Here is a 16,208-nt window from a genome sequence, read left to right on the forward strand (position 1 = left end):
TGGCCACCCCTCAATGCGTGGTAGTCAAAGCTACAGAGCAGTTCCCTCAATGGATGGCATGCCCTCCATTGAGAACGCAGTGGCCATGTGCCAGTGGCGTCACCGGCTGCTACTAAAGCAAATATCTCCTAAACGGTGCACGTTTGGTAGATATTTACTGTATCTATAGGTGAACTTTATTATAGGCTTACCTGTATGCACAAATAAAAAAGCAGAGTTTACAACTAATATCCGTAAGCTGTGGTTCACTTTGTAATCAGACACGAGGGAAGGTGAAAGTGCATTTGACATCTCTTCAAAGAGTTAAACGACTGATAAGGTCGGTTTACTGCATTACCCACTAATAGCATTAAGTATTTGTTAATTGATTGTTGAAAACATCCTGGATTCTGAGAAACAATTAAGATAAAAGATATAGATAGCTAAGCATTTGTGTTCTAGAGAAAACTCCAGTCAGTGTGAAGCGAAGCTCTGTGGAAGCTCTGTGTTCCCCTGACCCCCACCGCCTCCTAAATCCAGTGTGATGGTGTTCCTGGGAGGAGCGTGTACAACTAAGAGAGCAGAAAACTGCCAGAGGGATCCCGCCTCTTCTCTGCACATCTGTATTCAACAAGAGAAGACAATACCAGAGGAGGGGGATACCCTGGCATTAGAAGAGAGGGAGTCAAGAGAGAAGCAGTGCCACATCACGGAGAGAGGAAGCCCCTTCTCCACAGCTGTGGGTTGATTTCCAATTTAAATCCTATATCTTAGCAATGCGTAGACCAGGAACTATCTGTTATTCCTGGATCAGAGCTCTCTTTGTGCTTCCCTCAGTCTGCTCCTTTGCTTCTGTTTTCTCAGTGTGCCTGTCTGCCCTCTATGCCTTTATTCAGACAGTCTCCTGTGATGCTGACTTCCTTTTCTGCTGCTTATCTTTCCATCCCTTTTCTTTTGTGTTAGACCCGTCTCCATGCTCTGGTACTAAGTCTGTTAGCTTTCCCTTTCAGTAAGCTCTACTAATCGAACTGTCATTTCATCCAGGCTACCTCTATCGAGTGGGGCACTCATTGTGTATCGCCTGACCCTTGACTATAAACTGCAGTCATGCAGCAATCACAGCCATGGTAAGAAGAATATATATATATTTTTACATTTCTTTTCTGACATCATGGGATATTGATATGGGCTGTTGCTCGTGTCACTCAAACTTGTCATACACAAGAAGATCTTCTGTTCATAGGATTCAAAAATCTGGGACTCATCACTTCTCAAAGTGCTTGCTATGCGAAACTTTTTCTAACTTGGAAATATTATGAATTCTTAGATTTGCTTATTTATTGCTCTGATTAGCAGTAGTCTGACCAGGTATTCCAAGAGATTCTTGTACCAGTTTTATTGTTAAGGAGAATTGCATAAGTTCACCTTTTCTTGTTAGAGCAGCTTTATCATAAAATGCGAATGATAAGGCTATACATTTATAGTGCATATGTACAATATAGCGGTGTTCCTGTGTTGGTTGAAAATATTGCATATGAGGGATTACATACAGAGGGTGCCATATATAAAAGACTAAGGGGGTTATTTACGAAAGGCAAATTAACTTTGCACTACAAGTTCGCTGAAAGTTGCTGAAGCTCTGCTGATTTTATCATCCAATCATGTTCAAGCTAAAATGTTTTTTTATTTTCCTTGTATGTCCCACTCAGATCTACAGCGAGTGCACTTTCAAGTGCACTTGTAGTGCACAGTGGATTTGCCTTTCGTAAATAACTAGACATGTGCACACTGAAATATTTTGTGTCGGAATTTCGTTTTCGTCCGGAAAATACATTTATTTAGTTACTCACGAAATTATTTTTTATTTATTTTGTTTTGTTAAAAAAATTCAAAATTAATTAAGGTTGAATCTGTCATTGAAGGCTTATGGTGTCTGTCGAATGTTCTAAGAAGATTTGACGGAGCAGCTAAACTGAATGACGTACATTTCCGGTCAAATGTTCCGCCTACAACCTATAGAAGAATTCTAAAGTTGTATGCCACTAGTAATAATTATATGTATTAATTCTTATTACTAGTCAACCAACATTCGAATTCTTCTATAGCCTATGGGCCGAGCATTCGACCGGAAATGTATGATTGCGGTTTCGTACAGTTTAGCTGCTTGTCGAATCTTCTTAGAACTTTTGACGAATCTTCGTTGTTCATGTCGAATGGTCTACCCCGAACACAGGGCCAGATTCACGTATCTGGGCGCATCTTTGTGCGGGCGTAGCGTATCCTATTTACGCTACGCCGCCGCAACTTAGACAGGCAAGTGCAGTATTCACAAAGCACTTGTTCCGTAAGTTGCGGCTGCGTAGCGTAAATGGGCCGGCGTAAGCCCGCGTAATTCAAATTATCAAGGCAGTGGGCGTGTTGTATTACAATGAGCCGTGACCCCATGCAAATTGGGGGCCGTACGAACGGCGCATGCGCGCGCATGCTCAGAATCACGTCGCAAATACTCCCTAAAATACGTCGGCTCAATGCTTTGTCGACGTGAACGTAACCTACGCCCATCCCCATTCACGTACGACTTATGCAAATGACGTAAAATACGACGCTGTTCCGACGTTTCCGACGTCCATACCTTAACATGACTTACCCCTGCTTTATGAGGGGTAAAGTTATGCCGGTCGTACGCCTTACGTAAACAGCGTATATTAATACGCCGGGCGCAAGTACGTTCGTGAATCGGCGTATCTAGCTCATTTGCATATTTATAATGGGAACGCCGAATGCGTCCAGCGTAACTATGCTCCCACGATATGCCGGCGTAGGCAAGTTACGTTGGACGGCTGAAGCCATGTTTTTGGACGTATCTCACTTTGTGAATCGGCGTAAAGATGCAACGGCGCACATTTGAAATTACGGCGGCATATCTGGAGATACGCCGGCGTACATCGTTTATGAATCTGGCCCACTGTCTTTATAATGTTGAATCTTTTTTCTCTATGTCGAATCTTTCCTCTCTATGTAGAAAAATCTTGGACTAATAGAGGTTAGGTTAGGCACATTCGACCACAGATTCGATAGACACAGATTGCTATTGTCAGCGTCATGTCGAATCTCCTATCTATATCGAACTGTTGTAGCAACGAAAACAAAAATAAAGCATTTTTTTTTTATGTCGGATCTTTCGGATTTTGTGTTCTGCACGTTCGTTTTTGGTTGTTAAAACGATAAAGAAAAATATCCGAAATTCGGATGAAAATGCATGCGAATGAAAACGAATGCACATGTCTATAAATAACCAACTTGCTCTGTATGTTGACATGTGAATGCTGGTACACGGAATCACCAGCCAGCATCAGAAATAGTGCAGTTTTATTGGGAGGTTCCAAAACAAAGGACAAACACTGATCTGACTAGTTGGTATTTAAAGAAACAAGAAAAGAACATATCGGGGAAAAAAAAGAATTGCAAAAAAATAAATAAATATAAAGAATATAATAAATATATATACATTATTTTTATATGCTTTTTTTAAATAATTCTGTATATACATATGATTGTGATCTATGTAATCTAAATATTATTACCAATCCATCCCTGTGTTTAAAACAATAACTATTTCATGTTGTGTTTGTGAATAGCTATATTCTTCATAGTGCCTCATGCTTATTTCACTTTACTGTGTTTTAGCATCCTCAGCCTGACTGCACGTGGCTAACTGATTATCTTGGCAGTCATTTAGCTAGTTTGCTGATATACAGACTCAATATACTAGGTGAACGCGACAATAATAATTAAAATGTGTTCTCATTTAAAATACACAATCATATCTCTTTAAACCAGCTGACTGCGCATATATAATATTACCTTAAGTTATGAAGATTTTAAGTTGGCCAGCTCTTGTAAACCCCTACACCTTCCTTTCACCATTGTAAATAATGGCATTCTTTCAGTGCTTTGCCAACTCCAAGTTCCTCATCCATTATGCTAAATGCTTTTGCTGACCTTGTTAATGGGGGGATTTCCTCTAGACATCAATTAGGATAGGAACTTGGGAATCAAGCATGGAAACCATGCTAGGCTTGAGCTAATTATACCGTGATTAGTGATTTTAGAATGCTGAAGCATGAGAAAATAATTTATCAGGGGGTGATATTTCGGAATAACTTAAAAGACAATAGTTTACTTATTTATATTCAGCATGTGCAAAGGAATGTGACTCCATTCTGAATTCTTGAGCGTGGTAAACTATTCTAAATTAGGCGATTTTATTTTTTTATTTTTTTAACTTCTAGAGATGCTTCATATCAAGCTATAATCTGCTGTTTTGGTGGTAAAATGTTGTGGTTGTTGTTGGCTAAAATAAGGCTGGTGTGAACTATAACTCTTTTTCCCCGGAGAAGTGGTTGAATTACCTCACATCTTTGGGTTTTTTCCTGCGGCTCCTGGTAATCGGAGTGGGCTCTAAAGAAACTGCACATGCTCAGCAAATCTGAGTATACTTGGGAACGTAACATTTCCTGAAAATATTTTGGCTGGGAGTTTACACTTTCCTGAACTGATGTCCAAGACTGTTTTAGCTCCGTGAGTTTGTATATTTCATTTTCAGAACAAGTTATTGAAGTTATAGGAGCAGTCCTTGAGTGAAGTAGTTTAAGTAACTTCTGAAATGTGTAACATTAAATTCCACTACCTAAGTGAGAGTAACAGTTTATTCTGGCATTGACATTTAACAACACAAAGAAAAAGTAAAAAGGAAATAGGTAAAAAAAAGGAAAAATTATATTTTTCAATCCTTTATTAAAATGACAGCTAGAAACTATAGGGCATAGATTCACTTTTTTCTGCACTTTAGAGGTAGGAGGGTGCAAACAGACACAAGTCCATTGACACCCTCTAGAAATGCATGGACCTTCTGATCAGGTCCACCTGAAACACTGACAGGCGGACTTTATTGGATTGCCGGTGAAAGGGCAGTTACTGTCAGAATTAAAGGGGTTGTAAAGGTAAAACAATGTTTTCCTAAATAGCTTCCTTTACCTTAGTGCAGTCCTCCTTCACTTACCTCATCCTTCGATTTTGCTTTTAAATGTCCTTATTTCTTCTGAGAAATCCTCACTTCCTGTTCTTCTGTTTGTAACTCCACACAGTAATGCAAGGTTTTCTCCCTGTTGTGGAGTGTTGTGCTCGCTCCCTCCCTTGGACTACAGGAGATTCAGGACGCCAACTACCACACAGCTCCTTTCTCGATCTGCAACTCTCCTGTAGTCCAAGGGAGGGGACGAGCACGACACTCCACACCAGGGAAAAAGCCTTGCATTACTGTGTGGAGTTACAGACAGAAGAAAAGGAGGTGAGGATTTCTCAGAAGAAATAAGGACATTTAAAAGCAAAATGTAAGGATGAGGTAAGTGAAGGAGGACTGCACTAAGGTAAAGGAAGCTATTTAGGGGGAAAAACTGTACCTTTACAACCCCTTTAATTTGACAGAAATTGTGTCTAAATTATTGTCTAGTATTGCTTGAGTGTACATATTTTACTGTATTACATAGGGCGGAATATAGTTTGATTAGGCCCGTTGTCTTTCTGAATTTTCTGTGAAAATTTTCTGTTAAACTGTGAAATAAACCGCTGGATTTCAAACGGGAATCTGTAAAATGTTATTGTTTAAGTTACCAGTGTACACAGCTATTGACAAATAAAGTAAAATCACATGGTTGAAAATGAAGGAAAGCTTACTTTATACAAAAATTACAAATTTTACCTGGCCTCACTAGAATCCATTGGTAAAACTAAGTATGTGCTAAATAGGAGAGGAATATATTTTCTAGAATTCAAAGGAATTTCATACGGAGTAACTGGGATTGTAAATATTACGAAACTGGTGGATCCTTTGAATAAACTTTTAGCAGAAATTGTATGAAAACTTAGCAGTGTAATTTAAACAGAGAGTGTATCTTGAAAAATTATGTCCATAAGCTAAAGTGCCCAAGCACTGTAGCGTAGCGCCATCTGACCAGACTCAAGTTTGGTTTAGGTATTTATACATATAAACAGATCTGTAAGGCCAGCAGGTTTGTATCCAACATGATTTTTCAGATTACACAGGGATAAAAGATGCTATCATAGTATGGCTGGAACCAAAGGTAGATGCTTTTATTGTCAAATTTATTGTCTGAATCAATCAGCTGGTAACCGAATACATATTATAAATAGAATATAGATTTGGTTTTACCCCATACGTGTAATTTAATTATTTATACACTCCATGGCTGATTACCAATTCTCCTTGAGTGGAGGTGTGCATTTTGCAGAAAACTTTATATAACAAAGTTATTAAAGACATCCAATAACAAAGTTCCCAAAGTAAAAATGTATCTGTGGTCACTGCCTAGATCTAAATCTACCTATAGACAGAAAACTGTCACCTTATTTGTCTGTTTTCAGGCAACAAACTCATGTCTGTGAGGTACCTGTAGACACACCAGCTAATGCCTTGTACACACGATCAGTATTTCCGTTGAAAAAAGACGGAATTTTTTCATCGTATATTCTGACCGTGTGTGTGTGTGCCTCATCTGAGTTTTTCCTTCGGAAATTCCGACGGTCTTAGAAAGAGAACATTTTGTCTTTTTATCAGACGGAAAAATTTCTAGCGGAAATTCCATTCGTCTGTATGGAACTCCGATGGAGAAAAAAAACACATGCTCAGGATCAAGTCGACGCATGCTCGGAAGCATTGAACTTAATTTTTCTTGGCTCGTCGTAGTGTTGTATGTCACCTTGTTCTTGACGGTCGGAATTTGGTGTGACAGTGTGTATGCAAGACAGCTTGAATGGAATTCTGTCGGAAAAATCTGTCGGAGTTTATCCCAATGTAAATTCCGATCGTGTGTACAAGGCATTAGGCTTCTCATTGTGAACAGTAGTTATAGCTTTTAAAAGCTTGTCCAATTACTTTAGTACCCTACCCTCATCATAGGTTTCTACAACATGCCCCCTCTGCTTCCCCCTGTGACCTAACCATGAGTTTAGGTGTGGTGCTTGTTTATGTTAAGGGATGTACCAGCATACCCAGTAGCCTAAGCAATAAGCATAGATGAACCCATGTCTGACTTGTTTGAGCATCAATTCCAAATAGTTCCCATATATTTATAAAATTAATAAAATGCACATAGTCTTTTCTGTTTTTCTAAAGGCAAATAGACTGTGCATTTTGCAAAGTGCAATTGCACGTTGCAAGAGCAATTGCTCCATAGCTGCGTAAATAAGCAAAAGCTCTGCTGACTTCCATCATCCAATAATTTGCAAGCAAAAAAATGCTGTTTTCTTATTTTCCTTGCACGTGGTTGGGTATTCTTTGCAAAGTGAAGCTTTACCTCATTTATTAAGTCTTGCAGCAATTGCACTTTGCAAAGTGCACAGTCTATTTGCCTTTAGTAAATCAACCTCATAATGTTTTCTGTTTGTTCCCTAGACCTACAGTCTATTTCTTGAATATAACCCTCTGTGTGTATAGCACTGTGCTTGAACACAATGGGTTGAACTTACTAAAGGCAAGTACACTTTGCAAAGGAATTTTCACCAGAATTTAGTGAATGTGGTGAAAGTTCACTTTGCAAAGAATAGTCAATCACATGCAGGGAAAATAAATGATAAAATCCATAAATGAAATAAAGTCCAAAAAATTGAATATTCAGGCTCTAAATCTCCAAGTGAAAAATTTATATCCACAGCATCCAGAAATGTGGGGATAGGAAAGAACCTCCACCTTGATAACACACTGCCTCCTACCAGCTGTAAATGATCTCTTATTACAGGAGATCACAATAGCATGTAATACTGATAATCTCCACACAAATCTCCACCAGGGAAAACGTTATTGGGATGATTGCCTCGTTCAATGTGTCATTGCAAGAAGTGCCATATAAAAAAGAAAAACTTGCATAGCGTAAAATCCTGGATACATTTATTCAGTCAAATAAAAATATGCACTTACATCAAATTAGACGCTGTAAGCATAAAAATAATCGAGCCGGCCTGCTCCTCGATCTACCTGCCCGTATGTTCCGGGTCTGACTTGTGACGCGGTGACGTCAGAACGTCGCTTACCCAACGTTTCGTCTCAATGGGGACGTGGTCACGGGATACGGGCGGCGTCCTGATCCACCGCTTATAAACAATACTAAGTGTCATAACCTCGCTGTGAGTCCGGGAAGGCCACACCAGCGCCATTTTAACTAATGGAACACCAAAGGGAAAAAAAAATCTGACTAATTCAGATTTTAAAAAGGCGAACTAGGAAGCCCACGTTGCCATAGTAATCCTATTGTAGCACTGTACCGTCTACTTTATTGATAAAAATAGGTAATATTCGGCTAAAAATACATAACAAAAATAAATAAATGAATAATGAAAAATAATAAACCATATATATATGAATTTATAATAAAACATGTTATTCAAAGGGATCTAATATTTAACTCATAACACAAATCCACACCTCTAGAAACTAAATGCCACAATGCGATTCAAATGAACTAGTCGCACCAAAATAATCACATTTTAACTAAAAGAGGGCCATCCGCCATTGCTGTTATAGTGACTAAACGGAAAAAAGGCCCCCAAATAGATTTATACCAAACCAGGCTTGCACTGCGTTTATAAAAAAACAAAAACAGGGGGCAATAGTGATTCATCACCACATACTTGATACTATCGCCATCTATAACTGACCACTCGGGACTCACATTGAGTTCACATACCATCATATACCAACCTATATGGTCACTCTCCAAAATTTGTGGGAAATACAAGGAGCAAGGGTAGAAATAGAAAATATAACAAATACCATAAATAATATAAAATCAATATAGTAAATAAAAACAAACAATAAACATATATAAACCCTACGAATTATCAATAAAACAGTTGATGTCAACATCAATATTTAGGCCAACAGAGGTATAGCATTTAAGTTTATGTACCCATGCCATTTCTAGCTTTGAAATTCAGGCGTACCTGCAGTGGGCGCTTGGTCCTGCCCACATACTGCAGGCCGCATGGGCATTGTAGCATGTACACAACTCCCACCGTAGAGCAGGAAATAAACGGCTCAATGGTGTAGCTCTTAGATGTACACCCAGAGCTGAAACTCGTAGACCTTCTAGCTCTACATCCATTTAGGGAGCAGACTTGACATCTTGTACACTGATAATAACCAGTTAGGCCTGAAAGAAACATAGATTTAATGGTGGGAGGATTATGAATATTGGGGGCAAGTTTGTCTTTCAAAGAGGGAACTCCTCTAAAAACCACCTGTTGTTTCTCTGGTAGAATATTGGCAAGAACTTTGTCATTCTTAGAATATATAATATACTTAGAAAATATGGAGAAAACCCTCTATGGAACAGCTGCAATAATAAGTATAAGAACAGACAATAATGGAAAAAATACTGCGCTCATTCGATTGGTATAAAGCATCAACTATATGTGTTATACAACATTAAACAGGATAAACAATAAGAAAAAAAGCTGCGCTAGTGAAAAATATATGATATATACTAATAAAGTGAACTATAAGTAAAGTGTCAATAAACTCCTAAAGAATATACCGCATTTATCGGCGTATACCCCGTACTTTCTTCCCCTTAAATTAAGGGGAAAATCGTGGGTGCGCGATATACGCCGATACCCGCTTCCCGCGCTGTGTTTGAACCTTGCCGCCGACATATACCGAGCGCAGTACACTCAGCCAGGCTCGGCTGGTCACGCCCTGTGCCTCATGGTCACGCCCTGTGCCGCCTCCTATGCAAGAGGAGACGAGCATGGCCGAGCGTGCCCGAGTGTACTGCGCTCGGTATATGTTGGCGGCGGCGTTCAAACACAGAGCAGGAAGTGGGGATCGGCTCAGAAACAGCAGAGGAGAAGCAGGGAGGACACCACCGAGGCCGCAGATGGACGACAAGGCCGCCGATGGACGCCGGGCAAGACACAGACGAGGGGCATTCAAACTGTAAGTATTTTCTTTTTTCTTCAAATTTCCCTATACGGCGGTGCGCGCTTTACCCCGATAAATACAGTAAATTGAATCATATGAGAAGGGGAGGCTATTATGGCTTTAATTATGGTGGTACTAACGAGGGTAATCAAAAAGACCACTATGGACAACCACATTGGGGTTTTCCCAGGTTAGGCCAAGGATTAAATAGGGTGGTAGAGTTAAGAGAGGAACTAGAGGGCGGAGGCGCGCTCAGTCCAAAAAGAGCAAGGATGTAGTGGGCGCTGGCATCTTTAATCTGAGTACGCACCCCCTAACGGATCCTGAATTAGCGGTCCTCGATAATGGACTTAAGTATGCTCCACCCAGAAATTTAAATAAATTCAACACGTATATGGACATTCACAAATATGTCCGAAAGCTCAACGTTCAACGTTATATGGCTTCTAACCCTTATAACCCGTCAAGGACTGCTTCTTTTGGCTACTCACATTCTGATTTGTCTAATGCTTCAGTTTTTAACCCTCCGGATCACCTTCCCCCTTCATTAAGGGTTTTTAGGAATTTAGCCCTAAAAGACTTAGATGCGTTGCAAATTAAATGTATTAAGAGTAAAAGGGATATAGAAATGGATATCGAATCCCTTTGTGCCAATAAGAACTTAGTAATTTGCCCCGCTGATAAGGGGGGCGGTATAGTCATCCTGAAAAAGGATTACTATATGCAGGAAATGTATTGTATCCTCTCAGATACAGCTAAATACATACACTCCCTTGGCATTAAACCCTGGGGACAAGTATAAAAGTATTCTGGAAAAAATTGTCTCAAGAGGGTTTGATCTTAACATTCTCAATAAAAAAGAGAGAGCGTTTTTAAACCCCAGATCCCCTAGGATTCCTATTATATATTACCTCCCAAAGGTGCATAAGAGTCAAACTTGCCCCGGGATGGCCCATAGTTAGTGGGATTGATTCCATCCCTTCCCGAGTGGGCAACCTTTGGTACAGGAGATGCCATCTTACACAAAAGACACAAGGCATGTTATTAACCTTCTGTCCACCCTCAAACCTTCTGCAGATTTATGGATGGTGACCGCAGATGTCACCTCTCTATATACTGTCATTCCCCATCAGTTGGGTTTGGAGGCAGTTTCTCATTTCTTGAGGAGGGACTCTAGTCTGCCAAGGGGACAGGTGGATTTTATTATGGAATTGCTGGAGTATGCAGCAACCCATAATTTTTTTTGGTTCAAAGGCTGTTTCTACAGGCAGGACAGGGGTGTCGCCATGGGGGCTAAATATGCAAATATGCTAAATTTGGCAAACCTGTTCATGGCCAAGTGTGAGGAGGATGTCGTCTGTGTTCAAGTGGTCCTATGGGCCGGTACATAGACGACATCCTCCTCCTGTGGAATGGCAATGAGGGTGAGCTTGTGCAGTTTAAAGATTTCCTCAATGTGAATGATAGAGGTATCCATTTAAACTACGAAGCTAGTCAGGAAAAAAATTATTTTTGGGATTTGACCATTTCTGTCGGGAACGAGAATTTCATTACATCAATGTTTTTTTAAAACTACCGACAGAAATGTGTTTATACCAAGTGGCAGTTGCCATCATGCTTAATGGCTGAAGTCGGTACCAAAAAGTCAATACTTGCGACTAAAGCAAAATTGTACCGAACAAGCAACCTTCCTAGAGCAAGCTCAGGTCCTCACACAAAGATTTGTGGAAAAGGGCTATTCCACTCATTCTTTGTCTAATACTTTAAACCTGGTTACCAACAGGTTAAGACCGACAGAGTGGGAGATAATGCTTTTCGGAGTCCTTTTGTCACTAACTACTCATGTCAACATGCCAGTGTTAAAAATATAGTCAGCAAGCACTGGCATATCTTAAAGAATGACAAAGTTCCCTCTTTGAAAGACAAACTAGTCCCCAATATTCATAATCCTCCCACCATTAGATCTATTTTTCTTTCAGCCCTAACTGGTTATTATCAGTGTAGATGTCAAGTCTGCTCCCTAAATGGATGTAGAGCTAGAAGGACTACAAGTTTCAGCTCTGGGTGTACATCTAAGAGCTACACCATTGAGCCATTTATTACCTGCTCTACGGTGGGAGTTGTGTACATGCTACAATGCCTATGCGGCCTGCAGTATGTGGGCAGGACCAAGCGCCCACTGCAGGTACGCCTGAATGAGCATATTAATAATATCAGGAGACGCTATACCAAACATTCAGTGTCAAAACATTATTTAGCTGTGCACAATAGGGATCCAACTAATACAATTTTTTTAGGTATTGATAAGTTTAACCCCCATTGGAGGGGTAGTAATCTAGTTAGGAGTTTTTTTTTTAAAGCTAGAAATGGCATGGGTACATAAACTTAAATGTTATAAAAAAATATATAGCATATACAATCGCTACACAAGCCATATTGTAAATGTTATTAACCACCTCCCACCCGCCCGATGACATTTTACGGCCACAATGTGGCTCTTAATGGCTGGGAGGCTGTCTATATACGGTCTCCGGCCTCCAGTCGCTCTATTTTTGTTTATATCGCAAAAAATAAAAACCGCAGAGATGATCGAATACCACCAAAAGAAAGCTCTATTTGTGGGAAAAAAAGGACATCAATTTTGTTTGGGAGCCACCTCGCACGGCCGCGCAATTGTCATTCAAAGCATGACAGTGCTAAAAGCTGAAATTTCGCCTGTGCAGGAAGGGGGTATATGTGCCCAGTAAGCAAGTGGTTAAATTACCTTTTCTTAATTTGCTGCTGGATATTTTCGGATGGAATGTTATCCTCTATATCAGGGATATGCAATTAGCGGACCTCCAGATGTTGCAAAACTACAAATCCCATCATGCCTCTGCCTCTGGGTGTCATGCTCGTGGCTGTAGATTTGTAGTTCTGCAACAGCTGGAGGTCCGCTAATTGCATATCCCTGCTCTATATCCTTGCTGTCCAGGGTAATGGATGAGAGTTGAGAAAGTTCAATGTCCACACTTTACACTTCTTTTTTCTAAGATTTATTTGTAAAACTTGTAAGGAAAGAAGAAGTGATTGAAGAAATGGAAGGGAAACAGGTAAATAGGTTCAGGTGCAGTATTTCAATCGGGAAACACTCCTGCTTCCAGCAACACAGCTTTCGTCGCCACTCTAGCCAGAGTGAGTATTGCGCAACCGGATGGGTTTCTCTCACTAGCCTAGCAGCTGGAATGGCGCACGGAATATGGTACAGTCTCTGCCACAGACCTGCCCACAGATGGAGACACTTTCGGTCCAAAATCCTCATAGCACAGGATTTAGCACCCGGATCTCTCCAGATTAACTTCTTGCAGAACTTAGAACTGACAGGCGATCACCATCAAGTCTTTCAGTAAACTATGCATCCTTCTGTGAAGTTCAAGGTCTCTCCTAAGATATCAGCCTCATGCTTGGTCCTCTCCAAGATAGGTCCTTCATCAAGCGGCTTCCTCCCTCCAGGACAGACAGCACAGGATCACCCTTGAAAGCGTAGACCCAATCTGCTTACTGGGCCTACTCAACAGATCACAACCCCGGACCAATGTGACCGGAACCAGGATTACAGGAACACACACCCCCGGCCAGGAGGGCCGCACATGGGGTGGTGGGACGATAGACCAGGATCGACGACCCCTGTCCAATGACGTCTTTTCCTAAAGTACCCCATCCGCAGCATGCACAACGGGATGATCAACCCCCACTGATTGGCTGATGAGGGGGAACACCCAAATCACCTTGACCTAGCTGTTGCCACCCTTGGCCTGCAGTGGTAACGACACCCCAGGCGAACAATAGTGGTCACTCACAGCACAGGCATGGCTGGAGCAGAGGTCAAATTTTCTCAAAATCATACATGTCAACTAACTCTCAGACTTCCCCCTAAATTTAAAGCAGGGCCAGCCCAACAGGTGCAGGCCGTCATACACTCCCCCCCCGCTAAATTAGACACTGTCCCCAGTGTCAAGAACCTTGGTGTCTCAAGCCTGAGTGCCAGCACCTGAACCCATATAAAAGACAACACAGAAGGGGAAAGAAAGAAGTAAAAGCACAACAGGTATCATAACATTATGATAAATCACAATTTTACAGTGTTATTCCTATCTATCTAGTCTGCCCCATTCTCCAACAGTCTTGATAGAAGATCAACTGGACCTGAAAAACAAACAAAAAAAACACATATAATTCTATGCCTAAATTATATACATTTCCGAGGCAGAGCAAAACTGCACCTTCTGTAAAGGTGGAGCTTTCCTTTTCCTCCTACAGAGCATTAAAACCTAAGTGCTAGGTGAAAATATAAAAAAAATTCAGACTTCCCCCTAAATTTAAAGCCCAACAAGTGCAGGCCGCTACATACACAATGGACTTTCTTTACTATAGCTGGAGAGTGCAAAATCAGGCTCACTTCTGCATAGAAACCAATTAGCTTCTAACCCCAGCTTGCTCAATTAAGCTTTGGTAATAAAACCTGGAAGCTCATTGGTTTCTATGCAGAAGTGAGCCTGATCTTGCACTCTCCAGCTATAGTAAATAAACCCCATTGTGTACTTAAAAGTGGGGTATGCCTGTACAGAACTTCTCCAGAAATGTAATTTCCTGCTTTAGTGATTGGCTCGCTGTTTTTCCCAGAAGTCTGCACTAGGATACAAGTCTGATTTTCGGTATCCTCTCCAGCAAATATTACATTTTTAATGAGAGACTCCCAAAGGATTAATTAGAGACAGGTAGAAATCTACAACAACGTTTGTAAAAATCCTTTCTATGTACATACAGTGGATCACCCAGAGGATTTTTTTTTCTCAACTAAAGTGGAGTTACTCTTTTTACTTTAACATTTTAATGTAATTTCAAAATCTGCAGCTTATACTAAAACAATACCTGCAATCCTGTCATAAAGGTCCTTGTTCAGGCACTTCCTGTTATGGTGGGGGTGGGAGGAGACTGTCTTCCAATTAGTTTACTGCATTGTTATCAGCCAAGGTGCTCTTAGTTGAGACTACAAGCAGTGGTTGCTGACTGCTGAGGCACATTGCACCGGTGTGTCTCAATGTTGTCTTGAAGCTGCTGCAGAGCTGTGATGTACATCCACCACTGCAATAAGTGCATTTAGAAAGTAATTGTCCGAAAAGGGCTGTTTGAGATCAGCCGCACTGAAATGCAAAAACAGATAAGTAAAAAGTGAAGACAGATAGCTTGGGCAAAACATGGCAATTACTTATGATACAAAGTGCTTCAATAAAATAATTTTTCTCCAAGATATGGTCAAGAATAGCCACAGCCCCACTGCAATGGATAATTTTCAATTATTCTGGAGTTGACGTTTAAAGTGGAAATCCATGCGAAAACTAAAATCCCTGCATCTATATACACCACGGATCTAACACTATCCCTGTAAAGAAACGACTAGTATACATACCTTTTTGGAAGCCAATCTGATCCGCTCTGACCGGATCTCCAGCAGTGGAAGCTCTACAGAGGACATGTCCGAGAATGGCTGTGAAATGAATGGGAAGTGACATCACCCATAGAGTATTAACTGGGGCATCCGTTGTCATCCGTCTCCTCTTCACCTGGCTGACAGCTCAGCGTGGGATCCGGCTGGAGCGGGTCAGGTCGACTTCCAAAAAGGTATGTATACTCATTTTTGTACAGGGATAGAGAGGTTAGTGTTAGATCCATGGTGTCTATAGACAAAGAAAAAGAGCCGCTGCTTCAGGTGTATGATGATAACCTGAGGTGGAATATCTCGTAGAGTGCCAGCCGTGGGAAACTTGTAAGAAAAATAATGGCTGCACATCCAAGAATTCACCAACACCAAAGACACCAACACAAGGTCACGTAGACGCGTTTGACACAAACATCTTGTGCTTAATCATTACCAGTAATGATTAAGCACAAGATGTTTGTGTGAAACGTATCTACGTGACCTTGTGTTGGTGTCTTTGGTGTTATCACTTTGAACAATAAAAGGCAATCGGAATTCCTGGATATGCAGCCATTTCTTTTCTTACATGGTGTCTATAGATGCATGGATTTTAGTTTTTGCAAGGACTTCCACTTTAGGTGTTCAGAAGGTTGAATATTTAATGAAAAGGGACTTTAGTAGTAGGCCTCATTCAGGATGATTTAATCCATGCCCTGTGCAGGGCTGTGTTTTACATGCATGGGGATGTAATGGTGTTGCGCGCGTCCCTTGCCC

General features: G+C 40.7%; 1 protein-coding gene across 1 annotated transcript in view; it reads left to right on the forward strand.

Moving 5' to 3' along the window:
• The first annotated feature begins 589 nt into the window (after positions 1–589).
• Positions 590–16,208, forward strand: part of PALD1 (phosphatase domain containing paladin 1) — a 315,649-nt gene continuing 300,030 nt past the window's right edge. Inside the window, exons 1-2 of the mRNA XM_040362326.1 lie at positions 590–718; positions 1,024–1,106. Of these exons, the coding sequence (XP_040218260.1) occupies positions 1,087–1,106 (20 nt within the window). The 5' untranslated portion in view covers positions 590–718; positions 1,024–1,086. The remainder of the gene's footprint in view (positions 719–1,023; positions 1,107–16,208) is intronic.

Source organism: Rana temporaria, chromosome 8, assembly GCF_905171775.1.
Source record: "Rana temporaria chromosome 8, aRanTem1.1, whole genome shotgun sequence".
In the NCBI taxonomy this organism is placed as follows: domain Eukaryota; kingdom Metazoa; phylum Chordata; class Amphibia; order Anura; family Ranidae; genus Rana; species Rana temporaria.